At 39.4% G+C, this 24,677-nt stretch overlaps 2 protein-coding genes across 4 annotated transcripts in view; one reads left to right on the plus strand and one right to left on the minus strand.

Annotated features, from left to right (window-relative positions):
• Positions 1 to 1,315: 1,315 nt before the first annotated feature.
• cbarp.S (CACN subunit beta associated regulatory protein S homeolog) lies at positions 1,316 to 14,762 on the plus strand. 2 transcript variants are annotated; one of them, XM_041579899.1, is made up of 10 exons: positions 1,316 to 1,490; positions 6,078 to 6,135; positions 9,158 to 9,300; positions 9,449 to 9,510; positions 9,593 to 9,755; positions 9,858 to 10,053; positions 10,208 to 10,363; positions 10,488 to 10,677; positions 11,689 to 11,848; positions 12,014 to 14,762. In XM_041579899.1, the coding sequence occupies exons 2-10, from the start codon at positions 6,088 to 6,090 to the stop codon at positions 13,089 to 13,091; spliced, it is 2,196 nt and encodes a 731-aa protein (XP_041435833.1). In that variant the 5' UTR covers positions 1,316 to 1,490; positions 6,078 to 6,087; the 3' UTR covers positions 13,092 to 14,762. The 2 variants fall into 2 exon arrangements, with proteins under 2 accessions (XP_041435833.1, XP_018099094.2); XM_018243605.2 differs by lacking the exon at positions 6,078 to 6,135 and having other exon boundaries at positions 1,317 to 1,490.
• stk11.S (serine/threonine kinase 11 S homeolog) overlaps positions 13,975 to 24,677 on the minus strand; it is a 32,651-nt gene continuing 21,948 nt past the window's right edge. The window contains exons 7-10 of one of the 2 annotated variants that reach the window (XM_018243607.2): positions 21,671 to 21,728; positions 18,285 to 18,472; positions 17,431 to 17,655; positions 13,975 to 14,304 (exon numbers count right to left, since the gene is read on the minus strand). In XM_018243607.2, the coding sequence (XP_018099096.1) occupies positions 17,474 to 17,655; positions 18,285 to 18,472; positions 21,671 to 21,728 (428 nt within the window). In that variant the 3' untranslated portion in view covers positions 13,975 to 14,304; positions 17,431 to 17,473. The remainder of the gene's footprint in view (positions 14,305 to 17,430; positions 17,656 to 18,284; positions 18,473 to 21,670; positions 21,729 to 24,677) is intronic. The other variant, XM_018243606.2, reaches the window with a different exon arrangement.

The following is a 24,677-nucleotide window of genomic DNA, read 5'->3' on the forward strand; positions in this document are numbered from 1 at the left end:
GTAGCTGGGAAATTGACAAAATGTCTAGCCCCATGTCAGATTTCAAAATTGCATATAAAAAAATCTGTTTGCTCTTTTGAGAAATGGGTTTCAGTGCAGGATTCTGCTGGAGTAGCACTATTAACTGATTCATTTTGAAAAAAACATGTTTTCTGATGACAGTATCCCTTTAAGTTGCCATGCTATTACATTTGGTGAGATATCCCTGGGCATAGTCTATATCTATAGCATATGCATGATATATATTTATATAGCAGCAGTGTCGGACTAGGACACTAGGGGCCCACCCAAACACCTTAGACCAGGGGCACTATTCATCTTCCTCACCTCTATTCTCCTATTCTCTCTTTACATACTATAATCTATTATTTCATCTATTTGGCCTCTTTGTTCTCATATAAATAGGGAATGACCATGAAATAGGCCAAATGTTTAGCAGCTTGAGGGCCCACTGACACCTGGGTCCACTGGGACTTTTCCTGGTATTCCTGTGGGCCAGTCGGACACTGTTTAGAAGTACACGTTCTGCTATAGTTGCTATCAGGCCCGGATTTGTGGAAAGGCCACCTAGGCCCGGGCCTAGGGCGGCAGGATTTTAGGGGGGGCGGCATGCTGCCCAACCACACCCACATTGGTTCAAAAACACTGGTGATGCGCTGGAGATACAATAATTTTTTAAATTTCCCGTGCGCCAATCCCCATTGTTCCTGTCCCCCTGGATGGGACAGGGGCGACAAACGGTAGTGGGCCTAGGGGCGCCCACTATGTAAATCCGGCCCTGGTTGCTGTTCTGTTCTTCCCTCAATATTTTTTCTCCCACTCAGTTCTCTCTTCCAAATCCCCCTCCTCTGGTTTCTCCTTATTTGCCAGAGCCTATAAATAATTACACACACAGAGGAATGACTCACAGAAGTGAGTCCCCCCTTCCATTCTAATCCACAGCTCCCCCCCTTCCAATTCTTATTCACAGTACCCCTCACTCTGTGACACACACCGTGTTAGATTGGCCCCTTAAATGGCAGGATTATTCCACCTGCAGGAGAAAAGCTAAGGGCAGTTTGCTTTCCCACACATACTTTGCATTAAAAAAGGCGACCCACATACCAAAAAAGATATACTTATATGTTTTTCAGAATGGAATAAAATGTTTCCCTGCCCACACCATCCCTGTATCAGTGTGCCAATTCCCAGCATTAGCCACACTTCATGTTATGCCTCTCCCTCTCAGCATCGGGAAAAACCACTGGCCCTCGCCCCCTCTTCTCTCTCTCTCTCTCTCTCTCTCTCTCTCTCATGTCAGCCGCCTGACAGGATCACGTGGTTACGGTGGGCGCGGCTTGTTCCTCGGGATTCATTCATAAATCTGTGGGCCGGTGACGGAGCTGCAGCTCGAAGAGGAACCCGGCGTTGAGAAGCGGGCACCGGCAATAGTGGCATCTGGAGAAGGAAACAAGCTGTGAAGCAGCTGAGCCGGGAGCGACAGTGTGGAAGTAAGAGCGGCGCTACGTTGCAGACGTGGGCTTTACCATTCTATGAAACGCCTATTCCTATTGCTTTATTTTGTGTTTATGTGGTGGGCATGTCATGGGCGCTGCCTAGGAACGATGTGAACATTATCTTTGGAGACTGGCTATTGCCTTCTTCATATTCGGCTATCACTTGCGTAACAAATGGCCTTTGCTGTTGTCTAAGTAACGGGCTGTGTATATGTGTATTATGTGCCCATAGCCTCGGCTTGCTCTATGTGTGCAGCTTGGTATTTTGTGGGCATTGTTCCATTGTAACTTTTCCTACACACAGCCTTGCTAGCAAGTGGCCACTTCATGGGAATTATGGATATAAAAAAGGTGTTTCTTTTTTTTTCATTCGATGTCAAGCAGGATACATCATATCATACATGTGCCTGGTATGGTCACAAGCTATTATACCAACACTTTCATCATGTGACTGTTATTGAATGTCGCCTTCATACTGCTCAGGTATATTTGTGGCATGTTTGTGTGGTGCCATCATCTAAAGTGTTGTAGCAGGGGCTTCCATTTCTTTTTGCAAGTTCAATTTCACAAACAGATTGGCTGATGCTAATCATAGTTACAGTATGTGTACCTGTAATTAAACCTAGCACTGTGTGTGTATCTTACAATTCCCATCTGTCTGTGGTCACGAAATTCAACCAAACTGGTTTCACACTCCAAACCATTCACATACATAATCTAATGTATTAGGGATGTACAAATATAATGGGGGCTACTTTAAACTTTGTGGTTTATGCTTAAAGGGATAATGTCATGGGAAAACATGTTTTTTTTTTTTTCAAAATGCATCAGTTAATAGTGCTGCTCCAGCAGAATTCTGCATTGAAATTCATTTTTCAAAAGATCAAACAGATTTTTTTATATTCAGTTTTGAAATCTGACATGGGGCTAGACATATTGTCAATTTTCCAGCTCCCCCAGTCATGTGACTTGTGCTCTGATAACCTTCAATCACGCTTTACTGCTGTACTGCAAGTTGGAGTGATATCACCCCCTCCCTCTCTCCCCCCCAGCATCCTAACAACAGAACAATGGGAAGGTAACCAGATAACAGCTCCCTGGAAGATCTAAGAACAGCACTTAATAGTAAAAGCCAAGTCCCACTGAGACTGATTCAGTTAGAGAAACAACAGCCTAAAGTGTAGGCAAAAGTCACATGACTGGGGCATCTGGGAAACTGACAAAATGTCTAGCCCCATGTCAGACTTCAAAATTGAATATAAAAAAATCTGTTTACTCTTTTGAGAAATGGATTTCAATCCAGAATTCTGCTGGAGCAGCACCATTAACTGATGTGTTTTGGAAAAAAACATGTTTTTCCATGATGGTATCCCTTTAATCTTCACAGGGATTGATGCAGGTGTGAGTTCCTCTGAGAGAGCCAAAAAAAACAAAAGCAAGCCAATAGTACAGTTAAACTGATAATATTTCTAAAGATAATCACTGTTTTGCACACCCTTTCTCCTAAATGTATGGTGTTCATGTTTCTACTGACCTGTGTGTCTGAAGGCTTTATAGGCAATGGTTCTTCTTCAGCTACCTACTGCATACTGTATATGTTGACTAGATACTGTAAGATTCACAGAATGAACACGTCTGGTATACTTCAACTAAGGTGTTGTTCACCTTCCAAACACTTTTTCAGTTCAGTTAGTTTCATATTGTTCACCAAAAGCAAAGATTTTTTTTCAATTGTTTTCTATCTTTTTTTTTTATTGTTTTCCCAAAATTTAAGTTTTAAAGGGGACCCGTCATCCAAAAAAAATATTCCAAATCCTATTTTATCACATTAGTCAAGCAAAATGAACTTTAATTACACTGTATAAGTTATTTGAATCTTGTTTCCATCAGTTTGGGAATTCATAATTATAACAAGCAGGCAGCTGCCATTTTGTGGACACTGTTAAGACAAGCCTTGTATCATCTCAGAATCTTGTTTGTGCACCAGAATGGGGGACCTGATGTCCATCCCCATGTCCTGGCTACACAATTAAATGGTGAAGAGCACAGGGGAATTTGTGTAGAGCAGTGACATCTAGGAAGTGCTGAATGGAAAGTGAAAGTAATTGTCTGCCCCACCTCTATGCCCAGGGCATAGAGGAGTGGCAGACAATATTTGATTGACAGCTGAGATTTTTAAATGAGCTTACAACAGCTTTGAATGCTTTACTAAAAAACAGAAATTGGATTTCATGTTTAATTTGAAAAGGACTTTTATTATACAGATTTTTGTGTCTGGGTGATGGGTCCACTTTAAGTTCAATGTTTGTGTCTCTAGTGCTTCAGTCTGGTAGCTCAGTGATCCAGGAGCAGTCTGAACTGATACAGTTTGCTACATTTACTGGCTACATTAGTTAATACATTTTTCAACAGCCATCTGGGGAATATTAGCAACTATTGTATCAACTCTAACCAGGGCTGGACTGGGAGGAAAAAGCAGCCCCGGCAAAAAAAATCAAAGCAGCCCACACATAAATGCGTGCTCGTGTTTAACTTATACAAAAGCATATTTTAAATTATATATATGTATATATACATAGATATCCTTATCATTTACAGTAGAGGGTACATTATGTCTTATAATACGAGTGATACTCAGAGTTCCCTGAATAACTCAGCCTGCAGCCTTGTGTCTTTATATGGTCACAGAACAACCCCTCAGGGACTTCTAATATCCTTATCATTTACAGTAGGGGGTACATTATCCCTTATAATACATGAGTGATACTCAGAGTTCCCTGAATAACTCAGCCTGCAGCCTTGTGCCTTTATATGGTCACAGAACAACCCCCTCAGTGACTTCTAATATCCTTATCATTTACAGTAGGGGGTACATTATCCCTTATAATACATGAGTGATACTCAGAGTTCCCTGTATAACTCAGCCTGCAGCCTTGTGCCTTTATATGGTCACAGAACCCCCTCAGTGACATCTAATATCCTTATCATTTCTCACCTATTTGTTCAGGATCAATCATAATAAGGTTATAGACATAAAAACAGAGCTGTTATATTATCCATAAGACTGGTCTACACATGAGAGCAAATAGCATACTTCCCAAATATTACAGCTGCATAGCCTGGGGACCGCTGTGCTTATTGTCAGCTAAATACATTTTATTACTACCTTTACCAACATTCCATAGTTCTCTTGGTAACAGAAGAAATGTGGGTTTTTATAATATAGAACGTGCAATGGGCTTGTGCTACACAGTTAAGCATATTCTAGCTAAAGGTTGCAATGGGGTGTGACAAGGCCTGCCAATAGTGGGGCCTGGTTCAGTTTGCATTTTTCTGCAAGCAAGGCATGTTTTTCCTTTCTGATCAAAATTGGAAAAATCTTTAAACAGTTTTTTTTTTTGTTTTTTTTTGCTTTCTTCAGGGCCTGTATCTTACTAATAATTTACTACTCAATATGATTTATTTGGCAATGTGCACAGCACTGGTGACCAAATACATTTAGCCATAAATATTTAGATATTATTTTGACTTTGGTTCCTGCACCGCTTACTCATTCCATTGTATTGGTCACTTAAGATACTCTTGCTCAGTTGTGATGCATGCAATTTAATATTTTTGGGTGACTTTGTGAGAAGGAAGGCAGGGGACCTAAACTGACATGTGAGGCTTTTTCAGGTCTCCCCCATTTTTAGAAGCCCGTTCATTTGCATATGCTCGCCATACCATTGCTGATGGTTCCGGAAATCACAGTTTGGGTCCCACTTGTTTGGAGAGCTCCCTTTCTCCTCTCTGTTCGGGGTATGATTGATTTTCAGCCTGCCTTCTCCCTCTGCGTTCCTGCCGCATTTAGGTTTGGGAAGAGGGTGTGTGTTTATATCCTCCGCTTCATTTATTTTTCTAAGAGCTGCGAGCAATGAAGGCAGCAGACAGGTAACCCATAAAACTGTCAGGACCAAAAAAAACCCCGGACATAGTCAGTCCCTTCATTCACTCGCTCCTTTACTGCTCGCAGCTGTTAGGGAAATAAATTGAGAGAATACAGGCTGAAAATCACTCCTACGGCACAGCAAGTAACTTCCGATTTAAAAAAAAAAGCTGGCACCGTATCTTATTAGGCAGGGGGCGGCCCACTTTAAAGCAGGGTAGAGCGGCCCCTCGGGCAAATGCCCGAGTTGACAGGTCATCAGTCCGGGCCTGACTCTAACAGGATTCTAACAGATGCCTTTTTAATGAAACTCAGGGATTCTGCTCAGCAGGGAAAAAGATAAATCAACCAAATGTATCAGTTTTAGAGCAGTAAAATATTTGGCAACTCCCTTCCCAGAGCTTCTTTAGAAGGTGAAAATTGGAACTTTACACTTCAATATTAGAAATATGTTTGCAAATAGAAAAGAAAAAGTCTTTGTTTCTGGTGAACTATCTGAAACCAACTAAGTGCTTGAAGGTGAACAATCCCTTTAAGTAGCACTGTCTTCTCTTTTCATTTTTCTCTTTCATACCACCCACTCCCAGCTCTCTCCTGCCCCCTCCATTCCACATATTGTTCTGTATTCCCCTCACTATTTCTTTCTCTTTCTGCAGGTGTAAGATCATGAGCTATGTGTCACCTGCATGGAACAATATAACTGATAGCTCCACGGTGAGGAACACTGGCAACTATATATATATCTATCTATATATATATATATATATATATATATATCTATATATATATATCTATATATATATCTATATATATATATCTATATATATATCTATATATATATATCTATATATATATATATATATATATCTATATATATATATATATATATATATATATATATATATATATATATATCTCTACCATTTTACATATTCATACACGGCACATGCACACAGGGTAGGCACTTGCTAATATACTTTAACGAAGAAGAGTGTGTTGCCATAAAATTTTATTTTTAGGATCTGAGCATCTTCTGGGATACAGATGTTCAAAGAGCAATTAATTAGAATAATGCCAGTTATGAGCTTATTTTTGGTTCAGATGTGCAAAATAAAGTAGTGTGAACATGACAATGTACAGTTGAACCAGAAATATATTCTGCAGCTGCAAAGTGTTAGAAAAAAAGAACAATGCTTTGCAATAGAAGAGGTATGCTTGACATTCATATGGATTTGCAGTGAAAAACCCCTTGGTTTGCCAGTGTATATGTACATTTGATGATGGATACATACAGATTTACAAACAATGAACTATAGCTGAAAATTGCATAGTGTGTTTTAATAACTTAGAGGAGGAAATCCATTGTACGAAAGTAATAAGCCTGAAGCACTTAGGTCCCCAAAGAAAACCAGTTTGTTAATCTTTAGCCTATCCCTCAAACCTTGTATGTAAATAGCCTCTTCATGTTCTGCCTTACTGTTGTGAGACATTACATTATTTGTGGCCATTAAGCCCCTTACATTTCAGGCCTCTTTTCAGTCGAGAGATTTGTAGTTCTGCCTCTTGGCCAGTAAACTCCTTTGTTTAACATGAGTTCAGTGAATAGGGTATATTTTGAACCTACTTTTTGCCTATCGTTTAAAGGAACAGTAACACCAAAAAATGAGTGTCCTAAAGAAATGAAAATATAAAGTACTGTTGTGCTGCATTGGTAAATCTGGTGTCTTTGTTTCAGAAACATAATTATATTTTATATTGGGAGCGCCCATACTTTACTAATGCTGGGTCTACTTTTAGTGATGTTGTCCCATTATGATCTACATCCATAATATCACCGCTAGCATTCTGCTCCATGTAAAATGTTACTTAAATATTATATTGATTTATAAGAGAATTTATATTGCAATATTTGAAAAACAACTATGTACCATTAACAGAATAAATATCTGAATGAAAAGAATAAAACAGAAGGGTAATTTAGTCAAGCTATTTGTTGACGGTGTCTTGAGATCTACTGACACCCCTAGTTTATATAACCAAGCTGCTGGGTAGCTGTGGGGGCAGTCATTCAAAGGTGGAAAAAAGGCACAGGTTACACAGCAGATAACTGTTTAGCATACAATGGGATTCTTCAGAACATATCTGTTATCTATTATATATCCTGTGCTTGAATGGCTGCCTCCATGGCTACACAGCAGCTTCTTTATAGAAGCTATAGTTGTGTTTCTGAAGCAAACACTCCAGTTTTGCCAGTGCAGGGCAACAGTACATTCTAGTCTTTCCTTTAAAACACTTTAATTTTTTGGTGTTACGGTTCCTTTGAATCACTAAAAACCTATGTTATGTCTACTCCATGTTTGGTCTTTGGAAGCTAGATCATTCATTTACCACTCTATAAATAAACTCTTGTGTAATGGACTCCTGCATATCTTTTACACTAAGGGGCACATTTACTAAGGGTTGAATATCGAGGGTTAATAAACCTTCGAATTTGACCCTCGAAGTAAAATCCTTCGAATTCAAATATCGAATTAGAAGGATTTTGCGCAAATATTACGATCGATCGTTCGAAGTAAAAATCGTTCGAAGGATTTTTCTTCGATCAAAAAAACCTTAGAAAACTGATGGGGAAGGTCCCCATAGGCTAACATTGTACCTCGGTATGTTTAAACTGCCGAAGTATGTAGTCAAAGTTTTTTTTAAAGAGACAGTACTTCGACTATCAAATGGTCGAATGATTTTTACTTCGAATCGTTCGAATCAAAGTCAAAGGTCATAGTAGCCTATTCGATGGTCGAAGTACCCAAAAAAATACTTCGAAATTCAACTTTTTTTTACTTCGAATCCTTCACTCGAGCTTAGTAAATGTGCCCCTAATAGTCACAACAAAGGGTGATATGGGGATTGATACAAAGATCATTATTGCCATCACTAATTAATGTTGAATGACGTGAAAGCAAAATAATGCTGTGTTACTGCTTTATGATAACTATAAATAACTTAAGACAGATGCATTATTTGTATTAAAAGATTCGATAAACTGTATCTTTAGTATTAGTTCTATAGGTATACATATACATCTATATATCATATACATGGGATGATTTCACATGCTTTTATAGATTGCAAGGGTATTGTCATGGGAACTGCCACTGCCACAGTATAATGTGATAATAACCATAGATGAGCCCTTTGAGGTAATTGCTGTAGCAGGTATTGGGCTGTCAGAAGAGAGCTGGTAGGCCCCAGCTTAAATAGCTTTTTTTTGCAAAAGCACATAACCTGTGTTGTCTGGCCCACCATTGTTGCTGTGTGTGGCATCAAGACACCAGGCAGCTCACTGCAGTAAAAGAGCCCTAAGTTTGTGATTTACCACTTCCTGGTTAACATCAGGCTCACAAAAAATATACTAGTAAAGATGAAAAAGATATGTTATGATATCAACTTTTTCTTTAACTAAAGGATACTGTAAGTGCCATGCTGTCTACTTATTGGGGTTCATGTTTGTCAGGTAGAAGTCATTTTAACCAAAGGCTGAAGGTTATAAGGAAAGGTTTTGAGAGTGTAGGATACATTGTTTTTGTTTATGACAATAGAGACGGATTCCCAAGGGAACTAGGTCAAAATGGGCTCTAAAAATATGTGCAACTTCCTTCAGAGCGCCAACACATAAATATATTTGCATACTTGATGACTGTAGTACTGACAAAGTCCTTCATTTATGGTTTTTCCCCAGACCACCCCCAGCACACCCTCACAAGATGGGTATGTTTTACTCTTGGTTCTGCTCTCAGTCTTTATTGGAGGGACACTTCTTCTACTCACTGGGGTCCTTATTCTCTGCAAACGCTGTTGTGACTCCCGTCTACGGCAATCCAGGTAAAATAAAGTATAGATTATTCTACACTGTAACATTCTGGGGAAAAAATGTAAATAGGTTTTGTACATTAAAATGGATTTTCTTATTACACAGATTTAAAAATGTTAACATTTTAACAGTTGTGTATTTGTGTTGTCTGTTTTCCAGACCCAGTGATGATGCAGAAAAAACAAACACTTCATACGTGGACGAATCACAGCCACCTCAGGGTAAATTAATATTTGTTTAAAAAAACCCTGTAATCTGGTACAATAAAATTTCCCTTTTAACTCAGTTCTGCCTGATCTACAGAAATAACAATCCGAGTGGAGGATGCAGAATCTTTATCAACCACAGCACTCAGAGATATGGAGTCAGAAAGATTTTTGTGTACAACTTCCAGTGGACGAAGAGTATCATTTAATGAAGGTGCTCTTTCTGGACAAGAGAGGAAAGATAGGGAAAAGGGAAGAAGGTAAGAAAAAACTAAAGATGAATTATGATTTATGTTAAAGAGGAGGATGGGCAGGAGGATAAACTGTACAATCTGTTATATTTTTCCAACCTTCCAACTCAGGTACACCTTGACTGAGGGAGATTTTCACTATCTAAAAAATGCGAGGCTTACGTTTCAACCTCTCCCATCACTACCCCCCACTGCTCTACAGATCCTAACCATACATGAAAGTGAAGGTGGTGAAAGCAGCAGCAGTGGTGGTGCTTCTGAGACAAGACCACCTTCTCCCAGCAAATCCAATATCTCAATATATCAGGTCTGTGTGTGCATGAATATGTAACTGGCAGTTCTGCTTTGTAATCTTCCTTCTACAGCCAGTTGTCAAATTCCCTACCTACTTCCATATGCCATCTAGGGATCATCTTTCTACTTCTCTTAAAAGTCTTTGACTGTAGGATGTATCTTTTTAGCCCCCCCGCAGTTCTCCTGCACCAGTGACTCGCCTATCACTCAGTCTAAGCTCTGCTCTTCCTGGAGACATGTACAATTCTGTGGCTGATACCAGCTTTATGGAGACCCCAGTGCACAGTCCTCCCACCCTTAGACAGAGTCCAGCCAGTGCCAATGTAAGTAACCTTTACCATAAAAAAGTACTACATAAAATTTATCTGACAGTGAAATACATCTGTCATTGAAGTTAAATGGAAAGCAGAAGGATGTGGTGTGTTACTGGCCTCCATCTTTCTCTAGTTGGACTCCAACAGCCGCCCTCAAGATTGTCGAGGACCGAACATAGGGCCTAGTAGAGGACATGGTGCTGTCCTGCATTTCTTCAGCCGTTTGCGTCGCCATGCAAGCTTGGAAGGAGCAAGCCCTTATTTAAAGATCAAGAAATGGAAACTAGGAAATGTTCAGAGAGCAAGCAGCCTTGACACTAGAGGTAAACAGATAACCAATATTAAATAAGGTTTAAGACAAATTATATGACTAATGCAAGATATACAAATGTATAGCTAGCCACTTAACCATTTGGGGAAAATGACAGCCAAAAGTCCAGTTGTGTCAGGTGGAGGGACAAATGCCAGCAACAATTATAGCCATATCAGCAATACGATAAACATCCAGCTCAACCAAAGACAACATCCACAGCCAGATCTTATAATTTTTCTTACATGCCCAGTGATAATCTCTTGTGACCTTTAAACATTTTGACTGAAATGGCACATTTTTTTTATCCACACACAAGCGGATATCAGGACTTTGTGACCAACACTCAATAAAGTCTTATGGAGTTATGTAAGAAAAATAGTAAAGCGCGGCAACCAACCCAATGTTTCCTTTAAACAAGTGACCAGTAAATATTTCCAGCGGTTTGCTTTCCAGATCAGATGGAAACATTGTGGATTTTATATCAGACAAGGCATTTTGAAGAAGCATCATCTTCTTCAAAGAATGCACTAGCTCAGCATACTGCTTGCTTCTTCCAGGTGCCCTCTTCAGCATGTATGTAGAGCACAAGTGCATTACAGAAATCTTTGGGAAAATTCTGTACTGCACATGCGCCCACCCTAATTATGGAGCACATTTACAAAAAAGAAAGATGATTATGGTATGGTGTGTTTTTTGGAAAAAAATACACTAGCTTAAATAACAGGTAAGTGACTGGAATCACTGGGGGGTCAGGGGTGTAACTACAGAGGAAGCAGACCCTGGGGAGGGGAGCAGGCGTTATTAATTAGGAGACCCTAATTCATATACAATTAAATAAATCTTAGTAGAACAAGTCAACCTCTAGACATTTTTGGAGCCTGAAAAATTATTTGCTATGGGGGTGACAAACAAGAGTATAGAAGTAGCACTGAAAAGCTAACAATGTATTTACAATTTAAAAATAATTGTTCGTAACAACTAATTATTTTTTTTCTTACATCACTACATTTTTGCATTTAAGGGTCTCCAAAGCGGCACCAGTTTCAGCGTCAGAGAGCAGCAAGTGAGAGTGCTGAACGAGATGATGTTATACAGTGCATTGTTCACACACAAGATACCTTTCCATCTTCCCCCGGACACTTCATCTCACAGCATGGGACCCCACCACACTCTCTCGGCAGGTATTTTTATATGTTTCCCACTCAACAATCCACTTCATTCCCCAAAACATCCTTCCCATTTCACAAAACATCCTAGGTATCATAACCCTTTTCTTGCCTCTACTTAATAAGGAAGGACATACTTATGTTTATTTGCCCTGATCATCAACTTCTGATACTCTGCAGGTTAGACCATGGGGCAGAGGGCTCTCTATCAAATGTAGGGAGCACTGAGCAGGCACAGCTTCCCCCTCAGTGTGACATTTGGAGCTTACGAGCATCGCTGGAGCTTTGTGGTTCTGACCAAAGCAGCAGTAACAATGATCGTGACTCAGTACGTAGTGATGCAGATAGTGTGAGCTCTTTGAGTGAGCTTCCTAGCCTTTCTTCCCAGGACCTGCCAGATAGTCGACCCTCACGTGGTTCAGAGTCCGATACAGGATCCCGAAAACTACTACAGATGGACAGTGGTTATGCATCTATTGAAGCCCCCTGTCGCTCTGCAGAGGAGCCATGTAGCAGTCCTCGTGACAAAACTGCATCTGAGAAAAGACTGTTTTTTACTTATGCTGGGAGAAAAGGTACTGTCTTTGAGAGTTTGGAAGGTCATTTATATGAGCAAAGTCCTTCAAAAGGGGAAGAAGAAGCTTGGCAGCCACAAGATCTGGCACCACCCCCACGGGAATCCATCTTACAACGTGATTACAGCATTGATGAGAAAACAGATGCACTGTTTAATGAGTTTCTAAGGCATGACCCCCAATATGATGACTCTCCTCTGCGTATGAAGCATCGATCTCGTGCCCATCTTCGCAAACAGTGGCAGAGAACAAAGCAGTATAGTGACCCAGGAGTACGTTATCCCCCAGCACTAGATAGACACCGTGCACAACCACTACGTAGAGGAGACAGTACTAGCTACCTGTCTGACACACGCTACCACAGCACTTTGCCAAGGATTGCAAGCTCCACCGATGAAGAAGGGGTTGATGGCCGTCTGCAAAGCTCTGCTTCACTTACTCCTGAAGACAAAATCCAGGCTATTGAGGAAGAGCCCAGTGAGCATGGGCCATGTCCTGAAGAGCCCTGTCCTGCCCCAGACCCTGATCAAGATTATAGTTATGGACCACAGACCACAGAACTACTCGAAAAGATAGGTGTGGGGTTAGCGGAGCGACTCTACCCCAGTGTACAGAGGACAGCACGTAGTCCTGAAAGACTTTGCACTGTGGCACATATTTCACCAGATCATAGTCCAGTGTAGAACCGCTGAAAAGGGAGGAGAACCCAGGAATCTGTAGCAGGGAGTTAAGATATTTTGTTATTGAACTAGTATAACATTCACTGCTTCCAAACACTGCAGTGCCAAATAATGTAAAAACAGTAATAGCGCACACATTTTGTGTGGTTGGAATATATATTATAATATATATACACTTACACACATACCCATATTCTCTCTCCAGCTGCCATACTGTGCTATTTGGACAATAAGCATGACTGTATATACGAGCAGCTCATCTGCAACATGAACACAACATTCCTAGGAACACATACAGCTTGGTGGTTCACATTGCATCATAAGCTGTACAATTTTCTTCCAAGCAATATAAAATTTCTTCCTGACCACTGGATAATATGCACTGCCCTCAGGAATTCTGCACCAGGGAGGTATAGCGGGAAGGTATGTTGCAAAGGCTGCTCTAGCTCTCTTTTCATTTGCTACCATTCTAGATCTCCATATCCAAAAAAATAAAATAAATTGAGAGTCACAAGGAATGATGGAGAAGGAGATGGAAAGCTGCATAATATTGCACCTGTTTTGGGGTGGCGTGTATTTATTTTTTTAAGCAATTTCTTGTTTCTGTATATATGGTCAGTTCTTCCCTTGTATTCTCACATTTGCACACTGTGGGGTACATTTCCCATTGATTCCCTTATTAAATTACTAATTATTTATTAAACTGATCTCACAACCTGAAGGTGTATGTGGGCACGTAAAAGCCTTTAGACAAAAAAAAAAATACTTCCTATAGAAGGCTAAATTCTACTATTAGGGGCCTTAAACCAAATAAAGGTATAAATCACAAAGCCAAAAATAAAAGAATGAACACGACCATTTTTCCCAAATCCACACACGCAGAACATCACTGAAAGGGTCCAATAAACCCCATTTGCATTTTATTGTATATGGGCTCAGGAAGGGCTGCAGATGGGATTAACCCATGTTTTATATAATACGAGAGTATACAGCCAAATGAACAAGGGAGAGGGAAAGAGTTCAAGTCATAAAGTGCAGCAGTTGCTGGCCTCTGCAAAGTCCTAGAGGTCCAGAGAGTTGACTGGGGCAGATGACGAGGCAGGGAGTTGGAGCAGAATTAATGGACGAGTCCCTCTGCAGCAGCAGTTTTGACGTTCACTCCAAAATGGAAGAATGCTTCCCAAGGAATCCCGAAGAACAGCTGTAGTCTGCACCACTAAGCAAAGGAAAATAGATGAATATGAGTTCACCAGCAGCCTTAAAATGTTTCTTCAGAGTGATAATTGTGCATGGTATGGGAATATATGGAGCAGATTAACAGACACAGAATAACCAAATCACTTTTCAGGCATTTCTCTTGCAGTTCAAAAACATTTATAAATGCAAAAAATCTAAATATGAATGATAAAAACAATAAAAGGAAAATAACAGGTGATAATGGAAGGCAAGGCCAAAAGCAAGTAAAGCAAAGTATGTTGCAGGAGTCTATAACCTGTGGTCTGCACATGGTACTTTGTGAAATGGTATGAAAATATTGAGCAAAAGCTACATACATTACAGAGTAGTGCACAAACTGGGTGGAGTGTGTGTGGTGTGTGTTATTATTCTTGAACACAAGGTCCGTGACAGAAACAGAAAACTGCCAGAAATTAAAATGAAATACTTTGGTATGTAGCCCAGTCTGTTTTAATAATTTTTTGACCATATAGCCTACTCTAGAAATTGAGGTGGTCTTCATTTTTGTTTTTTTATGTACTTTTGTTCAGCATCTCTCAATTTAACCTATTATCTAGTTGCAAAGGCTTAAGTACCTCAACAACTACAACCCAATTTTGAAACCAAAACAAAAGATGAATATTAGAGGGCCTGAAAAAGTAGAGAAGATGTAAAATAAGAATAAATTTAATCTGCACAGTCAATTTGGTTTTGGTTGCCCTGACCAGTTTCAGTCTGGAAAGAGACTAAATAGTAAGGCTTATAAATACAAAATAATTAATGAAAAGTTGTTTAGTGTAGGCCCATTTATGGCTCTAGAGTGAATGTATGTGTCAACAAAAAAGTACCGCACTCAACAGGCTCAGATAGAGTAACTGATTAAATAATCAAAAGTAATTCCAACATAATATAACATAATATGATGTTATTGAAACGTTGGACTTTCTTTTGTTTGTTTATTAAAATCAGTTACTCTAACAGAGCTTGTTGAGTGCGGCACTTTGTTGCTGCTTTATATTAGTTCTAGCTACAACAGAAAACCCAGCATAAAGGACATGTAAACCCCCAACAAAAATTTAATCAGTGAACAGCCTCTTTGAAATCTTTAGAAAACTGCCACTCTGGTTGTTAAAAGCTTAACAGTAAGGCTGCAGCATCCCCTTAAAGGAGAATTCAACCTGTGGGAAACAAATGGCAGCCGGGTGAAAGCTGCTATTTGTTTAGGGGAAATGTGATGGCGCTGGCAAATGGAGGGGTATATGCAGTACAAGTGATGTGCCTTGTGTGGGAAATATATGCCCAACTTATATACATGGTAGGAAAATGTAGGCTTTACATGTCCTTTAAAGGTTAAAGGGATACTGTCATAGGAAAAAAAATTTTTTCAAAATGAATCAGTTAATAGTGCTGTTCCAGCAGAATTCTGTGCTGAAATCCATTTCTCAAAAGAGCAAACAGATTTTTTTATATTTGATTTTAAAATCTGACATGGGGCTAGACATTTTGTCAATTTCCCAGCTGGCCCAAGTCATGTGACGTGTGCCTGCACTTCAGGAGAGAAATGCTTTCTGGCAGGCTGCTGTTTTTCCTTCTCAATGTAACTGAATGTGTCTCAGTGGGACATGGGTTTTTACTATTGAGTGCTGTTCTTAGATCTACCAGGCAGCTGTTATCTTGTGTTAGGGAGCTGCTATCTGGTTACCTTCCCATTGTTCTTTTGTTTGGCTGCTGGGGGGGAAAAGGAAGGGGGGTGATATCACTCTAACTTGCAGTACAGCAGTAAAGAGTGATTGAAGTTTATCAGAGCACAAGTCACATGACTTGGGGCAGCTGGGAAATTGACAATATGTCTAGCCCCATGTCAGATTTCAAAATTGAATATAAAAAAATCTGTTTGCTCTTTTGAGAAATGGATTTCAGTGCATAATTCTGCTGGAGCAGCACTATTAACTGGTTAATTTTGAAAAGATTTTTTTTCCCATGACAGTATCCCTTTAAAGACAGATATAGCTCAGTTTGGAAACAGTTGGAAAAACTGTAGAGCTCTAAAAAAAATTATGCAAAAAGGGTTAAATGAGGAGGAAAAACATCCAAATAAAGTAAAAACTACAGTGAAACCTCAGTCATACCCTGACTTTAAAGGCACAGTTCAGTGTGAAAATAAAAACTGGGTAAATAGATAGACTGTGCGAAATAAAATTGTAATATGGTTAGTAAGGCAAAAATGTAATGTATAAAGACTAGAGTGACTAGATGTGTAACATAACAGAACAGAACCCAACTTCCTGCTTTTCAGCTCTCTAACTCTTAAGCTGGCCATAGATATAGAGACCACGAATATCTCAAAACGATCGTTTAAATGTATAATATGTCCATCAATTAAAAAGACCATTTCAGGCGTTAAAGGAATAAGTACAGACACAATGCTGGCAAAATCAAAGCCGTACCAACACTGAACTGTAATAATTTTTAACAAAGAAGCCACAAACTAAACGATAAAAAAAACAAGGAAGAGGTTGGTTCAATAAAAAGGAGCAGTTTGCCCATGGCAGTTTCCATTGTAAGTGAATGTGATGAGTAAATAGATGCAGTAGATACAAAGGAAAAGTAGTGGAAATGGTTCATTTCTGTAAAAAAAAAAAAAAATAGGTGTCTGACAGGAGTAGCGGAATAAATGCGAAGAGTGCTGGTGATGGGGAGTAGATGAACAATCAGAGCCACAGAGGACTTGCTGTCACAGGCAGTGACTCATTCTTTGTAGGATATGAATGAGGACACCTATTGTTCAGTCCTCATTATCTCTGTAGCTACTCAGATCTCCTGCCGCCTACACAATACCAGTTAGCAATATGCCTAGCATATGATCCTACCCTCCCCCATCCCAGAGCAACTTTGAGAAACCTGGAAAACTATTTTTGTAAACATAAAAGTACGTTTAACCCTATATGTTCACCTGTGTGAAAAGAGCTTTCCCTGGCCTTCTGTGCCAAGGCTTCAGCTTTTTGACTTTGTATTAATATATTCTAAGACAAATATTAAGTAACTTTAATAAAGTTAAATCCATATGGAGGTTTCCCCTCCAAAAACAGCACAGCATTCCCTAATCATAGACTGAAACCTTCCACACCTGCTTCATAATGCTATATACCTCACAAGGTTGTTTCCCCCAGTCACTGCTGTTTGCAGGCAGTTAATTTTCGTACTTTGCTCCCAGTTGTACTGGCCTTGCGCTGTGATGAAGAGCTGACCCTTCTTTCTGTCTTGGGCTGGTTCTCAGTGCCATTCATACATGGCTGCTTTGAGGGAGCAGTGCTCTGTGTCTGTGCAAAGTAGTCATCCTCAGCCACCTGACCTAATTTGGAAAGGAAATAAAAAAAGTACTGGTCAAAATAAAGCCCATTTTTTCTTTGAAACTTAGCTTTATGTCCCATTAAAAGTACATTTAAAAACATTTTAAATTTAGCAAACATTTTTTTGCCAATCTCACCGATTTGTAACCAAAGTTAAATGGCAACAGAATAATTGGTCTTTGTTGTACTATGAATCCAATGAACATGTAGTACAGAGGAAGGAACCACTTAAACATAGTTCATTCCACTGAATTAGACCTTCTCTAATGAATGTGATGGCCATTGTGTGACCTGTATCTGCACTGGAACCCATTTAAATCTGGTATCCCTTGGTTCTGCAGAAAGACATCTCCCGATATGCTGCATGTGTCCAACCCTGCTTACAGTCATAACAGGAAATTCTCTTTCTCTGGAGACATTATAATCAGTGAGCAACAGTGGGGCCTGATGTCCAGTTTAAGACAGTGCAAGTTAACATGTAAAGCCAGGTATTGCCATGCATTACTGCACTGGAGCCTGGAGAAACTAACATTATAGTTTATATAAACAAGGCACAGAGAAGCCAACAAATCAGAGCAGTGAAACAAATCTTGTCAAACGTGTTTTAAGTACTGACTGATAACCTTTTTACCTGGCACTGTGAAATCCTGTGTATAGATTATATCATCTTCTAGATCACACAGATCCTCCTCCTCACTATACCCATGCAGATCCTCCAGATAAGGCACAACTGTTAGACTTCTCCAGCGGTCCTTTGTTTCTGGGCTTGGAGGTATGGGGACAATGGGATCCACATGAGGGTGTTTCTTCCGGAACCAGCTGTGAGCAATATGACATATGGATAGTTTTTTTTACCAATATGATCACTACAGCCATAATCATAAAACAATACTTTCCCCCCTCCAAATTTGAGTACAGTACTCTGTACCCTTTTTTGTTCGAAGTTAGCAGAGTTTAAAGTAAACATTCGCTAACTCAATCGCAGTTTCCGAACACTTTGTTTTAATCTATAAACTTTCCTGTTCTCTAGAAAACATTACATCTTTCCTTAAAGGGAAAAAGCAAACAGATTTTTTTTATATTTATATATATATTATTTTATATTTATTGTCAGTTTCCCAGCTGCCCCCAGTCATGTTACTTTTGAGCTGATAAACTTCAGTCACTCTTTACTGCAAGTTGGAGTGATATCATCCCCCTCCCTCTCCACCAGCAGTTTAACAACAGAACAATGGGAAGGTAACCAGATATCAGCTCCCTAACGCAAGATAACAGCTGCCTGGTAGATCTAAGAACAGCACTCAATAGTAAAAACCCATGTCTCACTGAGACACATTCAGTTACATTGAGTAGGAGAGACAACAGCCTGGCAGAAAGCAGTTCCATCTTAAAGTGCTCTTTCTGAAAGCACATGACCAGGCAAAATGACCTGAGATGGCTGCCTACACACCAATATTACAACAAAAAAAAAACACTTGCTGGTCAGGAATGACATTTTATATTGTAGAGTGAATTATCTGCAGAGTAAACAGTGTAATTTAGAAATAAAAACTACAATATAAAAATCATGACAGAATCCCTTTAAATGCTTGGACACTATTTGACCCCCTGGCTATAAATGGGCTGTTGATCCTACATAAACTTCCACCTTGGTAAGCCCACTTTATATACATTTGGATTTCTTCCAACCAAGTTTTTTACCATATCCCCTTCTTCTGTCCTGTTCCAAACCCTTTTTCAGATCGTACCCTTTGAGTACAGTCTTCAAACTCTGCCTGTCCTTGCTCCCTTATTCTTTGTAGTTAAGTTCAGCACATACAGAGATGTGACCCAGTTGCTGTGGCAACCAAGTGGGGGGGTTGATTTATGCATTTATTGTTCACATCTCTCTCTCTACGCTCAGAGGATGAGTCACACAGGATCTTATAACCAAAAGGAAACTCACACAAGCATAGCTAGAGAGGGAGAGAGGCTTGAAAAAAGATGGATTAATAGAGCATTGAACGATGCAAAAGGTAGAGAAATATGGCAAGGAAACAAAGACAATGGTGTATTTTTGAATCAATATTGATGATGATTATTAAAATAGGAGATTAACCAGAGGGTGAAAGTGAGAGAAAATAAGAAGCCTGGAATATACTTCATTAAGCCAGGGGTGCCCAAAAGGTAGATCCGGATCTATCAGTAGACCTTTAGCTGGTGATCAGTAGATCTCAAGACACTGTCAACAGCTTGTTTAAATTTAAATCACCCTCCTGTTTTATGCTTTTTATTCAGATATTTATGATGATAAGGTTACATAAGAAATAGTTGTTTGTTAAACATAGCAATATACATTCTTTCATCAATATAATATTTAAGTAATATTTTCCATGGAACAAAATTCTAACTGCTTTTATGGATGTAGATCATAATGGGACAACACCATTTAAAGTAGACCTTACATTAGTAAAGTATGGGCACTCTTGCATTAAGCACACAAAATAGTAAGTAAACAAAAGGCTATATATCAAAGGAGAATTCAACCCTAAATTAACCCCGGGCAAATGCCCCATAGTCTTTACTTACCCCTATGTGCAGATTCTGTCCAGTGGGGTTCATGGCAGCCATGTTCCGGCTCTTCGGTAATCTTGGGAATGAGAGTGGCGTATCGGCAACTTCCGTCACTTTTGCCGCATGCGCAGTTGTCGCGGAGCATAAGATTGCTCCAACTGAACATGTGCCGATACACTACTCTCATTCCAAAGAGCCGGAAGATGGCTGCCATGAACTCCGCTGGACAGAATCTGCACAGAGGGGTAAGTAAAGAATTAGCGGCATTTGCCCGGGGTAGCAGCTAGGCTGGGGGGGGGGTCTATGTAGGGTAGGGGGGTAGGGTTTTTTTTTTTACTTTAAGCTTAAATTCTCCTCTAAATGTAACCTTTTATCCCCATTTACCCTATTAGTGCCTGATATGTACCAGAGGAGAAAAAGATGATTTATAAGGTAAAAAAAAGATGGAATTCCATAGTCACAATCCCTGTATGTTTGCATATCAGCCCTGTGATACTTTCACCCTACCAAGGGGAGGATGGGTTTCTAGACCTTTTCTCTTGCCATCTAATGATACAAGTTCTAATGGCCGAACAACATGTCCACCTGTATGAACTGACTATTTTAAGGGCTGGAATACCAGCCACTGTTGAAAATAATAGTATCAAAAAATAAGTTCTGTGTATCAATATAAAGCTCTTAGTTACAATTATTTGTGTTTACAAAAAAAAAATCCTGAAAAGTATATTTGCTCAGGCACCTCTGCAAAAAGCCACAAATTATTTTATCATGCAAGTATTGCTGAAAAACACTATTCCCATCATTGCCACTCAGCTCCTCTCCCAGATTCAGCCGAAAGTGTCCCCGAAGCTGGTGCCTATAGGGAATCTACAGCCCTGGGGTAGACTAGCCTAAAGCCATACAAAATGCTAGCAGGAAATATACAGGGAAACTATACAGTCTAATGGAACTACAATCCATCATAAAAAAAAAGAAAGAAAAGGAGAGGGAAGATGCAGCACGAATTCTAATCTGTGTTGTGAGCAATTTAAAACAAGCATAATTGAAAAGGGTCACTAAAATTGTTAGGCTACTTTTTTTCACACGCCAGAGAAAATCCTTGTATCAGCTTGTGCGTGCAGAAGCATCAGTCTCCAGTGGAATACACAGTGACGCAGAAAAGCGGGGGAGGGCAGAGAGCAGAGAGATCTATCCATGCAATGAAAATGGATTAGTTAAGTGTGGTTTGAATACAGAAAGACAAGACTTGCGTGATACATGGAAAGAAAGCGGATTAAAATGAAGAAAACACAGAAGAAGGAGATAGAGAGTTTGTACATTACAAAGAAAAAATATGGAGGATGGCAGAAAATAGCATTTAAAAAAAGAAGGGACAAGAACAAGAATAAAGGTGTTAGAAAAAAAGACTAGAAGGAGAAAAGGTGATTCAGAAAGAAAATTTAGAAACACTGTTATTAAACTCACTTGTGCTGACGAATCTGTTGTATTGAGAACCTCTTAGCTGGGTCGTACTCTAGCATTCCTGGAAAAAGAGTATATCAAGTTTGTTTCAATAAACCCCTCACAGACTGGGACAAGGAGAGAACAACACACATAATCCTGGCTAGCTCTCATGTTGTTTGGCAGAAAAGAGCATAAATGTAACAAATATAGCAAATCTTGTAAAAGCTGTGCATATATGCATCTTTTGCTATCACTCCAAATATAAATGCTCAGAAACACTATGGGGGCTATTTATTAAAATGTCCCATTTTATTCCAAATAAACATTTTACCAAACTCCTAACAATAATCTGGATTAATTTACAAAAATTTGGTTCGAAAATAGTATTTGTGGTAAAAGTCTCAACAAATTTTTGTGGCAATCGGAATTGTGCAACTTTTTTGCAATTGTCCAAATTTTTTGGAATATCAAATTAAAACCAGAGTCAAAATAGCCAAAACTCTCACCAATCACGAAGGCAAAAAATATGTTCCAATTGTAAAAGGGACCATCTGCCATTGACTTTTTCATGACTTCAACAGGTTTTTAGCTGGAATATTTTCATATTCAGATTTTTAGCAGGTTCTGAGTATAATAAATCTCAAAAAATTTGAGGTTTTTATTTTGCTCTAAAAATTCATGTTTTTGTCCTTTAAAACTTGACCTGAAATATGTGTGGTTTTATAAATAGGCCCCTTTGTTATACAGGTGTGGGATCTATTATGCAGGTAGTTTAGGACCCGAGGTTCTCTGGTTAAGGGATCTTTCTGTGTGGATATGGAAATCTCTCTGCAGTATGTCCTCTTTCCATGTCATACCATACGAATACTAAATATTATAAAAAACCTATAGGAATGTATTGTCATCACATGGACTTATGTTAGCTTTGTAAAATCAAGCAAAAGTTTGGAAATAAGGAATTGTTAGGAAAATGGCACTGCGATATCTCTGGGTAACAGGTTTCCATATAATAGATCCCATACCTGTAGAAGGAGCAGTCATGTATATATAAAAAGCATGTTGCAATCCGCACTCTACACATTCAAGCTACACTTTGCACCTGATTGCTGTAAAAATACACATGCAGTAGGGTTCATTTCGATCAAGTATAAGTGAGGTGCATTCAACTCTGTGTGTGCCCAAAATAACATTGAAATTCTGGGCGGAAAACCCCATTGTATTCAAAAATTGCACTTTGCACTCTGTACTCTATCTTCTGCAAGATAAAGTCTGCATTGTACAGGTACAGGATCGATTATTTGGAATTTTTGGGTATTTCTGGATAAAGAGTTTTTCCATAATTTGGATCACTATTCCTTAAGTACACCAAATAATGTTTTGCCACCAAATATGATTTATGCAGCATAGCTACCATCAAGTACAAAGTATTGTTTTAGTTCTACATAAAAAGGGAAAAAAAATTGAAAACTTGAAGTATTTATTTACTTACTTAAAAAGGATTCTAACGTAGATAGCCTTACCAGAATTCAAAGCTTTCTGGATATTGGTGGTTCCCAGATAAGAGATCCCATACTTGTGCTCAATATCTATTGTTGTTTATCACTGCTTACATGACGAAGGTGATTTTAAAAAAACAGGTGACCAGTAAATGCTACCTGCTGATTGGTTGCTATGGGTTACTGCACCTGGTCAAATGTGGTGCTTTTTATTATAGAACCACATAAGAGACATTCAAAACTGAAAAAAGAGAAAAAGAACAGGATGCAAACAGACTGGAGGGCCCCGGCCCACCGGGACAGCTGTCCAGGGCCCCCCTCCGTGCCCCCTGGCCTGGATACTCGATGGCGCACATGCGCACAAGAAGGCGCGCATGCATGCATGGAGCCGACGGCACGCTTCAGTGCATTGAGCCGCATGACGCGCATGTGCGCACGGAGCCGCACAGCGATGCGCGACATTTGCAAATAGTTTTTATTTTCAGGCCCAGGAGACCCGGAGAGGGGGTCTGGCTGGGCAGGGGCCCATCGGGTTTTTCCCCAGGGTCCCGCTGGGCCAGTCCGACCCTGGATGTAAAACACATAACAGATAAGCTCTGTAGCTTATCTGTTATCTATTGTGTATTCTTTGCTTGAATGGCTGCCCCCATGGCTACACAGAAGCTTGTTTATATAAACTATAGTAGTCTTTCTGAAGCAAAAACACCAGTATTATATTTAGATAATACACAAAAGCCATGAATATCTTGCAAATTATATCCTTATAAACGGTGAGTTCTGATGTCATTTCTGTCACATGACTCACTGAAACGTGTGTATCATAATAAATAAAGTACCCCCAGTTGCAAAATATGAGGATATTAGAAGTTACCTTGGAGTTCCATGACCTGTATAAAAACAGGTCGTGCTTTTATATGGTCGTGAAACTCCTCGGCAACTTATAATATCCTTATATTTTACAAGAGGGGGTACTTTATTCACTATAGAAATACATAATACACAAGGAAACTTTGGGCAAGTTCAGAAAACCGAAGCGATACTTATGTTATCTCGCCGACAATTTGCATTCTTGCCGGCGGGAAGGCATTTGGGGAGAATAGTCGCCCGCAGTAGAGAAGACTTGTTGCAGGGCAACTTATCTCCCTATGTGCCACCACCCCAAGTAGAAAATAATGTAAACATTAAATAAACCCAATTGGCTGGTTTTGCTTCCAATAAGGATTAATTCGATTTTAGTTTGTATCAAGTAAAAGGAACTGTTTTATTTTTACAGAGAAAAATTTGGATTATTTGATTATAATGGAGTTTATTGGAGACAGGCTTTGCATAATTCGGACCTTTCTGGATAAGGGGTTTCCGGATAACAGATCCCATACCTGTATAAGAAAAAGGCAAAGTCCAGGACAGACATTTAGACACAGACAAAATTTTATTTTATATCTGTCTACAGCCCCTAATTTTCACTTCCTACTTACTATTATAGCATTATAACTTGTCAGAATCACAGTACACTACCACTGCTTTTTATTTTC

Source organism: Xenopus laevis, chromosome 1S (genome assembly GCF_017654675.1).
Source record: "Xenopus laevis strain J_2021 chromosome 1S, Xenopus_laevis_v10.1, whole genome shotgun sequence".
In the NCBI taxonomy this organism is placed as follows: domain Eukaryota; kingdom Metazoa; phylum Chordata; class Amphibia; order Anura; family Pipidae; genus Xenopus; species Xenopus laevis.

Bases quoted from the DNA above. Each gene is read 5' to 3' on its own strand.
- cbarp.S (XM_041579899.1), top strand. From the start codon at position 6,088: ATGAGCTATGTGTCACCTGCATGGAACAATATAACTGATAGCTCCACG. The intron at 9,511-9,592 runs GTAAATTAATAT...CCTGATCTACAG, and splicing joins CGAATCACAGCCACCTCAGG to AAATAACAATCCGAGTGGAG. The intron at 10,364-10,487 runs GTAAGTAACCTT...ATCTTTCTCTAG, and splicing joins AGAGTCCAGCCAGTGCCAAT to TTGGACTCCAACAGCCGCCC.